This window comes from Hydra vulgaris, chromosome 15, assembly GCF_038396675.1.
Source record: "Hydra vulgaris chromosome 15, alternate assembly HydraT2T_AEP".
NCBI classification, from domain to species: domain Eukaryota; kingdom Metazoa; phylum Cnidaria; class Hydrozoa; order Anthoathecata; family Hydridae; genus Hydra; species Hydra vulgaris.
The window spans coordinates 50,315,917-50,328,965 of NC_088934.1; the positions used below are offsets into that span (position 1 = coordinate 50,315,917).

Consider the following 13,049-nt stretch of genomic DNA (forward strand, 5'->3'; position numbering starts at 1 on the left):
GCTAAGCATTAATTAGGCGTTTTGACACACGAGCTGCATTAAGATAATTGAGTGAGCCGAAAAGCCGCTTCGGAGCCAAAGAGCTGTAATAAATGTTTAAGAAAACTTTTATTCATTTTTTGAGGAAATTTTGTCTAACAAATTATACTAATAGTGTGTACTGTCACTGGTGATAGAACTAGTCTGATACTTAACAATATAAAATTTATGCTTCTGTTAAAATTGAACATTAATGTTTCTTGTTTTTTTTAAAAAATCACAACAAAAAAAAAATTGATAACAACTTCTTATTTTATGTTAAACTTAAATTTGTAAATATTTTTTTGCTTCTTTTTACTTTTTGTTTTTTCGTTTTTATTTCTTTAACTTTTACTATAAATGTCAGTTATAACGGAATACATTGTCACTATGTGCATTTATACAATTTTTGTTACACTTAAGCAATTTCTTTTTCTTTCCAAATTACTTTTTGCTGACTTTAATAGTTATTACGTAATGGAACGCAGCTACTGAAAAAAAAACATTTCACAGTGCATAGGAACATGCTCTGAGACCTTGCAACACATCACTAAAAATATTTTTTTTTTCTATATTATCAGAAGATGATAAAGAAAAAAAAAATTTTTGGCGAGTACCTAGTAATTTTGTTGTTCAAGATAGGTAACTAAGAGCTATGTGGCATACTCAAATTTTTAGTATGTTAATACTAGTATCAAATGAGGATGACTGTCAAAGGGTTTAAGTAATTAGAGTTAACCCAACCCCGTCCCGATCCCTAATTGTCCCCTTCCTAGAACTACGTCTCCTAAAATAAGAAAACTTTTTTTTAAGTTCTATCATAAATTAGGCCAAAATTTATCGACAAATTTCAAGTTTCATCAAAAAATATCTTCTCGTTTAAGATTTATGACCATAAGAAGTTTAAAGTTCCACAAATTTACCTTTTATATATAACTTTTAAACCAATTTTTTTTTTTTTTGATGAAATTTAAAATCTGTTAATGAATTTTGATCTAGTTTAATAAAACACAAAAAAAATTTGAAAAATTCTTTTAAGAAACCATACACTTGGAGTGGGGTATTAGGGGTCCAATAGGGTTAGCGACAATTACTTTATCGCCCTAAAAAAAAATTTCTGCTCCATGTGGTTAAATTATTATTTATCATCATATCATATATCAAGAAATAATGTTAAACAAATGTTCATAAGAGGTTAATATTATAATTTTTACAAGCTACCTGCAAATTGAAAGCTATCTGAAACTTGAAAGGTACTTTAAAAGTGTTTGTAGTTGTAAGCAACAACTGGGTTTTTTTAGCGCTTCCATATAGTTTGGGCTGTGTTCTCCAACTTTTCTCATTCGCCAAAACTGATTGAAATCCTGGTAAATGGATTTGAGAGTTTCTTCGGTCCAGTAACCTAAGCCTACAGAATATAAAATGCACAAAATATGTTTTAGTTTATTTAATGAATATTCGTCATAGTTTATGCAAGTTTAAACTTGTATAAACTGTTTTATTGTTGTTGCAATAAGTATTTAATTAAATAATATTATTTTAATCTTTTGTTAAATCAAAATTTATTTATCATACCAAAGACTCCACCTTTCATGTTGCTCAAATATGTGCACCTTCAAAGGAATTGTAGCCCCTAGATTTCTATAGCTTGTAGAGAACTGCTATATATCTTTGACATATGTAGAGCTTAATGATTTTCCAAAACAGCCATAGACTACTTTTTCAAAATCTCTAAGTACCTTAATGTATTTGGATACAGGATCTCAACGACTGGCTCCTGAAAAATAACTCAAAGCTATATATGTTTTTGAGCAACTTATTGCAAGCATTGCCTTCTAAATGATGCTGCCCTTGGTAGGATACTCTGCAGATGTTTATTGTAGACAGATATCTTTTGACAAACTGTAACCCAAACTCCTTGTTTTTAAACAAATTTTTTTTAATCTCTTTTAAAATTTTGTCTATAACATCTAAAAGTATGTGTAGACTGAGAATACTTACAAGCTCTATTTTTATTTTTTTTGTAACTGTTAATAAAGGGGGTTGAACAACTTTTGTGAACATTTTTGCATTTTTAGTTTTGCACCATCAGATATTCATTGGTCGTATAATCTGTACGAAGATTCTAAATAATAATTATCAGCTTTTTGAAAGTTAGGAGATGAGGTCATGCAAAACGGACAAGGGTGCTTTGATGTTACAGCTTATTTTCCAACAATTTGAAGCAAAACCTTTAGATCTTCAAATACTGTGTAATCTAAGGAAGAAATGTTCATTTTATCTAAAATTATCCGCAGATTATGATATTTTCTGTTCAATAAAGGCAAAATAGCCAGTATAATTGTTTTATGTACACTTGTATCTTTTAAATCTTTGAACGCATATCCGTCACACTTTCTCAATTTAATTATGATTTTATTATTTTCTAACTCTGGTTTTAGGCTGATTGATAGAGTAACTTTTAGGAATCCCTGCCCTCCACCTAATTTGATATCAGCATCATTTATTTCTTGATGTCTGTGATGAAGCACCATTGCTACAAGCTCTTCGACGTCATTGCAATACAGCATAGGAGTATCTTTTTGTATCAACTATTTAATTAATAAAAATTCAAAATGAATGATACAGAAAAGTACAAAATGAATGATACATTGCATTCTAGTTAATTTTAAAAATTGTAAGTAATAGATTACTTACCTCTTTTTTTTCATTTACTCCTAATAATAATGGGAATTTATCACCATCGAATAATTTTCCAATCAGCTGGTTGCTCTCAGTCATTTTAATATGGAAACCAGATTCTAAACTTTTCCGTCCCCCTTCACTTCTCAGAAAGTGTGTAACTTCAATCATATTGCGATTACTTAGAAGTCATAACAAAATTATTTAAAAAATTGGTTTAAATTCATAAGTAAATTATTAAAAAAAAAATTTAAGCATCAAAACTTTAACTGGTATGTAGTTTTAGTTGAAGTTTGTTCAATTTATCCAAAGAAAAAAAACATTTTTTAACCTTAGCCTTTCCGACAGAGACAACAAGTTGCTTTGAACCAAAAGTTTTCAAAGTTGAAGTGTTCCCTGATTCATTTGTGGTAAAGTCTTTAATAGAACTGGATAGACTATTTCCTCGCGTTGTAAGGGATGTTGATCTTACAATGGCCGTCAAATTCTTTTGTCTTTATAACTTCGTACAATGATGTGGAATTCCTTGTGACACTTGAACATAGCAATCTGGACTAATAATTCTTTTTGTAGTTTTATTTGAAACGTCTTCGGAACCTTTATGAACAGGTTTTCCCAAAACACATTCAACCATAGGGGCCAATATTTTTTCCATTTTTGATTTGCACCCATTTTCACATATAAAATATTTTCTGCCTCTGATAACTCTGGTATTTATGTTTACATTTCATAGCGTATGCCTTGTAACTATTTTTCCCATAATAAAGTAACTAAATTACATTATATATAAATATGTATATTTTACCTTCATAACACGGTTGCATAGTGAAGTAAGGGTCAGTCCCAGCAAGCTTTTTTCTACATTTTGAGCAAAGCATGGTAGGAAGGTCTAAGTCCCAGCAAGCTTTTTTCTACATTTTGAGCAAAGCATGGTAGGAAGGTCTAAGTTATTAGCTGAATAATCTTTCCAGAATATTGTTTTGATAAGGTTTGAATAGCCTTTTTTCTTTTTATTTAGATTTATAAATTTTTTGTCGTCATTATTTATAAGTCTTAAATCTATGCGTTTCCTGAAGCAGCAAATGCAAAACATTTTAACAAAGTCAACGTGTTCTTTCGCATGGTTAGACATTTTAAATGAATGCTTTAAATAAAAACTTCTGATGTGTATTTATAATATTGGCATGATATATCGACCCCATTTATTAAATTTCACTTTAATGATCAAAAGCATGTTTTCAGTTCAAAATTCAATACGTGTAAGGTGTTATTATTTTAATTATTAACAATTTTGCGACGGCTAGCCGTTGCTAGTAGTTAATGTTTGAAATAGTAACTGTAATAACTAAATTCTAATAATAGTAATAATTGAAATAGCAATAGTAGTAAGTAATTAATAAAATTAATAGTTCAGTTTGCAATTTCACGTTTAAAACTCGAAATAAATGCTCGCGTGTATGTTTTTTTTAATGTAATTTTGTGGTGTTAGAGAAGATCTCCAATCCCAAACTACCCCACCTCCACCCCTAGGGTATGGTTCCTAAAACAAATTTTTCAAACCTTTTTATTAAACGTTTTATTAAACTACAAACACTTTTAAAGTACCTTTCAAGTTTCAGATAGCTTTCAATTTGCAGGTAGCTTGTAAAAGGCATAATATTAACCTCTTATGAACATTTGTTTAACATTATTTCTTGATATATGATATGATGATATATGACATGCAAAATGTAAATAATAATTTAACCACATAGAGCAGAAATTTTTTTTTAGGGCGATAAAGTAATTGTAGCTAACCCTATTGGACCCCTAATACCCCACTCCAAGTGTATGGTTTCTTAAAAGAATTTTTCAAATTTTATTTGTGTTATATTAAACTAGATCAAAATTGATTGCCAGATTTTAAATTTCATCAAAAAAAAATTCCTAGTTTAAAAGTGTCATGTCATGCTAAATCATGTTCCTATGCACAGCGATTTAGCATCCTTCTTTTTTTTTGTCTATTCAATTTTTTCATAAAATTCAATTTTTTAATAAATATTACAAACAAATTTGTACTAACAATGTTTTAGTGATTTAATTAAATAAAGTTAAACAAAATTGGCTGTGTTATTTCTAAAAGGGTAATTGAGGAGAAATTAAATTACGCAAGATTAAGTACAAAATGAGCAATAAAATATTCTGTTAATGCAGATTGTATGATTTATTTTTAATTAAATTTGTAAAGCCCATTTCATTTTCAATGAAAAATCAATAATTTTCATGCAAATTTTTGGACATAAAAATAACTAGTATAGGTAATTTCTCATGTGCAATTAAATATAATCAAAATTCGAGTAAAAAAAAAATAAAACTAGTATTAAACAATAATCTAAAGGTTCTCTAATCTTAAAGATGACTTGAAATAACTAAAAAGTTAAAGTCGGATAATTAATTTACTGAATAAAATAAAAAAGCAACAGAATTATTTTCTTTCTTGTTATCCAGTGGAGAGAATAGAATTAGCCTCACCATGTACTGATACAATATTTTGTAAATATGGAAGCAAGTTTGTGCGGTTCATCTTTTGTATCCACACACATATAATTATTGTTACAAACAACAACTTTTTAGACTATAATATAGCATAAGTAAATTGCGGTATATTTGATAAAACCATAAACTAAAAAATACTTAATATTTGCGGTAACAAATAGAATTAGCCTCATTAATAACTATTTTCAGTTTACTTGTATATTTTGATTTAGTGATACGCATTTATGACTTGTTTTTATTATTATTTGAAAGTTAAACAAAGACTGTGAAACCAGTGCTCATAAAGTTTTTAACATTTGATTTTTGATACCTTAATTTGAAATGGGACGTGGTAAGCGTTTAACGAATGAAGAATTAGCAGTAATCAAAGCATATTAAGATACAGGCTTATCTAATCGGGAAATTGCAAAGAAAATTAAAAGATCTCCAATAACTACTTCAAGGTTGGCGTTAATAATTACTTCAAGGTTGGCGTTAATTATGGAACTTATAAGGGAAGTGGTGGCAAACGTAAAATTTATAATCGCACTAAACGAGTTATTGTACGTCGTGCTGCTGCTTAGCACATGACTGCATCTCAAATTCGTGCTGATTTACAATTACCTGTATCTGTTCAACGTATGAGACAAATCTTACATGAAGATCCAAACACAGTTTGGAAAAAGCGTAAACCAAAACCAAAACTCGTCATAAAGAAGTTAGATTACAATTTGTAAAAGAATACATGTCTTGGCAGGAAGAGTAGCATCAAGTTCTCTTTAGCGATGAAAAAAAGTATAATCTAGTTGGCCCTACTGGCTATCAATATTAGTGGCACAATCTTCGAAAGGAGAAAGAAACTTGGATGAGTCGTAACTTTGGTGGTGGAACTGTTATGATTTGGCGAGCTTTTTCTTTTGCTGGAAAACTCCCACTGGCATGGATTTCAACAAAAGTAAAGTCACAGGAAAAACATTGACTTATTAGAAATAAGTTTGCTTGAACATGGTGAGGAATTGTTGGGTGAAAATTTCACTTTTCAACAAGATAATGCTGCTATTCATAATTCAAAGATTACAAAAGCTTTGTTTAGAGAAAAAAATATTAACGTAATGGAATGGCCCGCATGTAGTTCAAATCTTAACCCAATTGAAAATCTATGGGGAATACTTTCTAGAAAGGTTTACGAAAATGGTAAAAGCTTGGAATGAAACATCAATAGAAACTATCCAAAATCTTGTGACTAATATGTCAAGTCGCATATTTGAAGTCATTAAAAAATCAGGAAGCAATACAAAGTATTAAATGAGCCTTAAAACAAAATATTTTCTGTATTTTCTTGTATATAACGTAAATGAGGCTAATTCTATTTTCTCCACAAATTGAATAATTTTAATTTTTTTTCCATTTGTAATTTGTTAAACATACCAATTTATAAACTTTTTAGTTATAGTAAAAAATAAAAGCAATAAAGTAGATTTAATAATTGTTTCACTGCCATATTTGTTAAATTAGAACGAAAAATAAAGGTGAGGCTAATTCTATTTTCTCCGCTGTCATAGAGAGCAATATATAAGTGAGAGTTATTGTAAGTCATACAAACGTTTGCAAATATATAGGTCGTTTTAAGTTGTTGTTTAGATCAGATATTATAACTAAACCAAAATCGTTGGGCAGCAATGATTATGTTCAGTTGTAAAATTTTCTAAATGTTATTGTAATGTTCTAATAAATTAAATCTTGCTGAATTTAACAAGCATATACAACGTAATTAAATTTTTTCCAAAAGTTAATAAATAGCACCCACATACTTTTGTGAGTCAGGATTTTCAGCATTAGTGTTAATAAAAACTAAAATTTGTAACCGGCTAGACGTCAAAGGCGTCTTATATTATATTATAGACGTCTTATATTGTCCAAGACAACTCGTCAGTTTACTGTGGCTGTTAATAAGAAACAACAGCAACCATCTCATCAAATAACTATTTTGCGCTAAGTTTTACTTGATACTAATAAATAAAGGTGTTCTTTTCAATGCTTTTTTTTCTTTGCCTATGCATTTACAATTTAGTTTTAAAGGGGTTATACGGATTGCTTAGTTTTTGATTCGTGACGACAAAAAGATTAAGAACTACTAACTTGCAGAAATAGTTTAAAAAATGAATATATATATTTTTTAAGGCAAATTAGTCGCCTCAAGACAAAAAAAAAGTTTTATGTTACTTATAGTTTCAAAAATGTCAGCAAAGTGTTTTTTGGTTAAGAAATTATTAAGTTGTATAAGTTTCAAAAATTACTCTAAATCTCTTCAAAAAGTATTTTTAATTTTTCAATTTTTTATAATTTTTGAAAGTAGAATAATTTTAATTTTTGAAAATAGAATAATTTTAATTATTCTATTTTCAAAAAAAAAAAAGTTTAAAAAATAAAAAAATACTTTTTTGAGAGAATAGTTTTCAAAACTTATAGAATTTATTAGTTTTTCAACCAAAAAACACTTTGCTGATATTTATGAAAATATATGTAACACAAATTTTTTGTTTTGTTTTTAGGCCACTAATTTGCCTAAAAATTATTGTTTTGTTAAAAAATGTCAATTATGTTTTTTACAAACTATTTTAACGTAAACGCAAAGTGAATTGAGTTTTGCAGTAAATCGCGCTCCATCACAAATGACGTTTTTCATTCATTTGCGCATGCCCAAATTTGATCAAGTTGAAAGAGTAAATTTTACAATTTATTTTATAATCACAGATATTTTCGTATCATTTGTTTTCGATTACCTCAAAATAAGCAATAAAAAATGTCGTATGCATATTTATTTAAATACATTATAATTGGCGATACAGGTGAGAAAATATTTTTTTTGTTAGGTTTCAAGTTTGGATAATGCAGTAAAATCATACAAAATTTAAATATGTAAAGTTTTATGAAAGTAATATTGGCTAATCATAGTAAAAATTATCTAAATGAAATAATAAAATTGTAACTTATTAAAAGAAAAATTCTAAAAATATTATTTTTACTAAACCTACTTTTTACTATAAAAATTGATTATTAAATAGTAAAAATATTTAGCTTAGTATGAACATAAAATGCTCATAAAATTTTTAAAAATTTTGCTTTCAAAGGGCTCTCTGTCACCGATAATAAATTGTGGCAATGTTAATAGATAAACAAACAACATTTTTTTAAAATAATATAAAAATTTATGTCTATTTTTTATTTAGCTTATTAGTATTTTTAGTATATATTTTTGTTTTCGTATGACATTTTACCTTTGTTCTACTTTATTTAACATTTATATACTTAAAATTTCTGTATTTCATTTCACTATTTTTTATCAGAATTTTATTTTTCAAAATGTTTTCAAAAAGTTATTCAAAATGTTAACAAAAAATTTTTCAAAATATTTTGTTTTTAATGCCTCTAATCACATGAAGATCATTTTTGTTTAAAATGAAGTTATGAATGAAATGCTAGTTTGTCTTTATTTTCAAAATAAATATTCTATTTGAAAAATAAGGGCAAATTTTTGAAATTCTCTTGTTTTATCATTCTTTTAATACATACCATACATTTTCAGTTGATTTTTAGTATGGAAGATGGTAGATAATTCCAAAGTATTGATGTGCTAGATTAAAAAGTAAAAGGATGTTACTTTGCTATATGACATAGGAGATTAAGTTTTGGTTCAAGTGTGGTAGCTAGAGTACAACCAACTGCATCTTTGGACCTTGTTTAGAAGAGAATGGACATCATTAGTAGAACAAATATTATATAGATACAAATATGACAACAGTCTTCCACACAGTTATGGTAGAGAGAGGAAGAGGAAAAATCAAAAGAAAAAAAAAAATAGCAAGCTCAACAAAATGAGGCAACCTTAGCAGTTGCTAACTTTGCAATTGATAGTATATAAGGTTTCTATAAGAGATCAGTAAATGATAATTCAAGATGTCATAAAGTAAACGGCTCAGTAAGAGTGTTATTCATCAATATATAGGAATATCAACAAAATAGTTACCGACTTTAATACTGCAGTTAGAAAAGAATGATTCAATAATCATAAAAAAACTTTTTTTGATTAAAAATGATTAAAATTTTGATTAAATTTGAGAAAAAATTTTGATTAAAAATGACATCAAATAAAGTGCAGTCATGGAAAGAAGGAAAGCAATAACGAAAGGTAGTTAAGTGAAGAGGTGCTAATTAGTAGCAAATTAAAGAATGGTTTTAAACCTGATTTCACAATAAATATATAAGTTGATACATAAAAACAAAAAGTTGCCTATACAATAGGGTGGAGCGATTTTCATAGCAAAAAAAAAAGAGTTTAAAAACCAATATTACTGAGACACAAATCAATGTCTATTAATTATAAGATAAAAGTAAAAAAATATTTTTTGATTTTGATGAGATCTTGAGGGTCCTCTTTGGAATTTAAATTTTTTCTAAACCATATCAACCTTGGACTCAAAAAAATCAGAAAAAAATGCTTGTTTCATAAATAATAATTTTATTAAAAAAAATTTTTAGTGAAAAAAATACTTGCAAAAATATACCTTAAAACCCCATTTTGTTGAGGACGGGGGTTTTTAATGAAAAAAATAACTCTACTTTTTTAATTTTAAGTTTTTAATAAAAACAAATATTATTTTCAAAATCAGCATATTATTTTGCTTCTTTTAAGTATGATTCTTTTAAGTTCTTTTAAGTAAGTTGATATAGTTTAGAAAAAAATTTTTTTAACAATATTAGGACCCATCAAAAATTTAGAATCCAAAAAGGAACCTCAAGAACTCATCTAAACTAAAAAAAAAAAGAGTAAGGTTCTTTTTTCACCAAAAGATATTGATTTGCTGCTCAGGCAAATCAAATTTCAAAAATTTTCAAAATCGCTCCACCCTACTATACAATGCACGCCAAAAGCACTAATCCTGATATTTTCCATGTATACTAAATGTTATCGTCATTAGAAGATAACCAGTAGAGTTGCATAGCCACTAACAAGAAGACGCAAGGAAAATTCAATGAGTAGAATAAAGAAGACTATAATCATCATTCTAGACAGAAAACAATGTAACACAGGTTTACATCTACACCAAATCAACAAATTAGGCCAGGCCTAATACTTAGTTTATGAAATGATTTAAATGGTGTATACAAACAAAATTTACCAAATATAATATTTTTTATAGTACATCTTTTATGTTTTTTTAATGTTATTAATTGTATAAAACAGCAATAAAACAAAAGCTTGTATTAATATAAAACAATTACAAAGTTGTTTTATATTAATACAAGCTTTTTATATTTGCAAAGCAGCTCCATAGTATTGTTTTATTATGTTTTTATTCAGCTTTTTACAATAAATTTCAGTTCAGCAGTTATACTTTTAGAAAAATGCAGATTACTAAGCTATTCATTTCTGAAATCAGTAATATTAACTTTCAAACATGTTTTTTTTAATATGCTTTAAATATTAAAGATAGTTTGCACACCTTCACCTCTATACTAAATAACATCATTATAAAATATATACCTGTGTGTTAGTGCCTATTATTAATCACTACACTATCCTCATTATGTTGAAAAATTAATAAACAACAATGTTTGATATAAATAATTGATGAATGAGGGTACTTAAACCAACCATGTCTATTGGTCCAGGTGGCATGCCAAATGTCCTACTAAAGCAATATGGCAATAGTTTAGCTGCTCCTTTAAGCCATTTAAGTTTGATACCTCTTTTAAAGCTGGCGCCATACCATTAAACTAGAAATTAGCAAATGTCATTTCAATTCATAAAAAGGGACCAACAATTGACCTAAATAATTAAGGAATTATATCTTTGACATCTACTTGTCATTGTGTAATAGTGAGAACTACTAATGACAAACTGATTAATTATCCACATGGTTTTATTCATAAATGCAATACTTGTACTAATATTCTAGAAATTCTTCATGACTGTACCATAAATCTGCAGCGTTGATCATTTGTACAAATAGTTGAATTTTGCTATTTAAAGTTGTACTTGGCAACATCAAATAGCAATTAAATAATGCTTTGTTTGTGCAATTGCTAATCAGAATCAAGACTAAACTCATTGTGTTTATTGTATAAGTAACCATAAACTTGTTCATGTTAAAAGTATTCAAGATCTTAGAGTTACCAATGGTAAGAACCTAAAGTTTGAAGAATATATTCATCTGCATGTTGAGAGCCTATCTCATTCTTTAAGCTTTTTATTCACAAGATAGTTCACTTGGTTAAAGCTTACTGTACTTATGGATGACCTAGTTAGAGTATTGTTCTTCAAAGTTGTCATCTCACACTATCTGCTAAATTAATAAAATTAAAAAAGTACAACCTTTCTTTATAAAGAGAATCTCTACCCTGTGGTTTAGTATAATACATGGAGCTTGAGTATAACTAGATGCTTTTCATAGTATCCTATGAAAAGTGTCTAGTTACTCATATATTAGAATATCGTCCAATGTGTATTGACATTGGACCATATTCTAATATAGTTTTATGTTGCAAATTTTTTAATAGCAATATATATTTACAGGAGCTATTCAAGGAAAACAATTTAGGAAAATTATTTTCCTTTAATAGCTCCTGTAAATATATATTATATATATTGGGGGAAATATTGGCAAAAACATTTGTTGTATTAAAAAAAAGGTCCTTGGACAGGAATGGGGTGTGATCAAACGCTATTGCTGACCACGTAAACATTTTTTTTTGTTGAAATCTTGACCACGACTGTTTAGATGTTTTGATGATTTCACAAATGCGCTGAAAAAAGAAACGCTAAGCTAAACAGTTTAGCTTAGTGTTTTAAAGTCTTTTTTTGTCTAAAAAGTCTGAAAACTATGGAAAAAAAAATTAAAAAAAAACTGAAAAAGAAAACAATTCCTCACCAAAAAGAAAATAATATAAGCTTTAAAATAAAACTCAAAAAACTTGAATTCGAGACAAAATTTACTTTTTGTTACATTTTTAATTGCAGTCGAAATAAATTACTATAAAAGTTGTCTTTTGATACATTTTATTATAGTTACGTAAAGCGCTTTTACAAATTACTTCTAATGATTGTTTAATAAATCAAAGAATTTTATTTAAATTGATGTTTATATAAAAAGTGAAACCTATTATTGAAACAAAAAAAGTATAATATATTTAAAACATTTTTTTTTTATAAGTCGCAAAAAAAAAAAATTTTAATTATAATGTAGTCTTTTTAAAATAGTAATTTTTATTCACTTCATCAGTAAGTCAAGTTTAAAATAAAAAATATATTAAAAAAAACTTTTTAAAAACAACATTTAAAAAATGGACTTAAAAGTAAAAAATAAACTCAAGAGACCCAAGGAAAAAATAAACCCATGAGACCCAAGGACTGTGTACGTACACAACCTGAAATATCCATTAAATTCAATGATTGAAAATGTTGGGCAACTAAGTACAACTTGTTCCTGTTGGTGCCCAACATATTCAGTCATTGACTTTAATGGATATTTCAGATTGTGTACATACACAAAGTTTTTGGGTCTCATAAAATAGTTTATTATTTACTTTTTAGTTCATTTTTAAAATGTTGTTTTTAAAAAGTTTTTTTATATATTTTTTATTATTTACTTTTTAGTCTGCTAAGAAAGTTTATATATGCTAAACTAAAACGCTAAAAGCTTTTTTTTTAACAATTTCTTTTATTATTACCGCTGACCTTGTGTTTGTTTAGCGCGAACACCAAAATAAATAAACCGACAAAAAAGCAAGTGAAATAAAATGTTGTAAAAAAAAGCTTCTAAACAATTTCTTGT

The 13,049-nt window shown here is 27.3% G+C and overlaps 1 protein-coding gene across 1 annotated transcript in view; it reads left to right on the forward strand.

The window, feature by feature from the left end:
- The first annotated feature begins 7,904 nt into the window (after nt 1–7,904).
- The window catches only part of LOC100208858 (ras-related protein Rab-2), a 47,396-nt gene continuing 42,251 nt past the window's right edge, over nt 7,905–13,049 (forward strand). Inside the window, exon 1 of the mRNA XM_065820268.1 lies at nt 7,905–8,063. Coding sequence (XP_065676340.1) covers nt 8,018–8,063 — 46 coding nt within the window. The 5' untranslated portion in view covers nt 7,905–8,017. The remainder of the gene's footprint in view (nt 8,064–13,049) is intronic.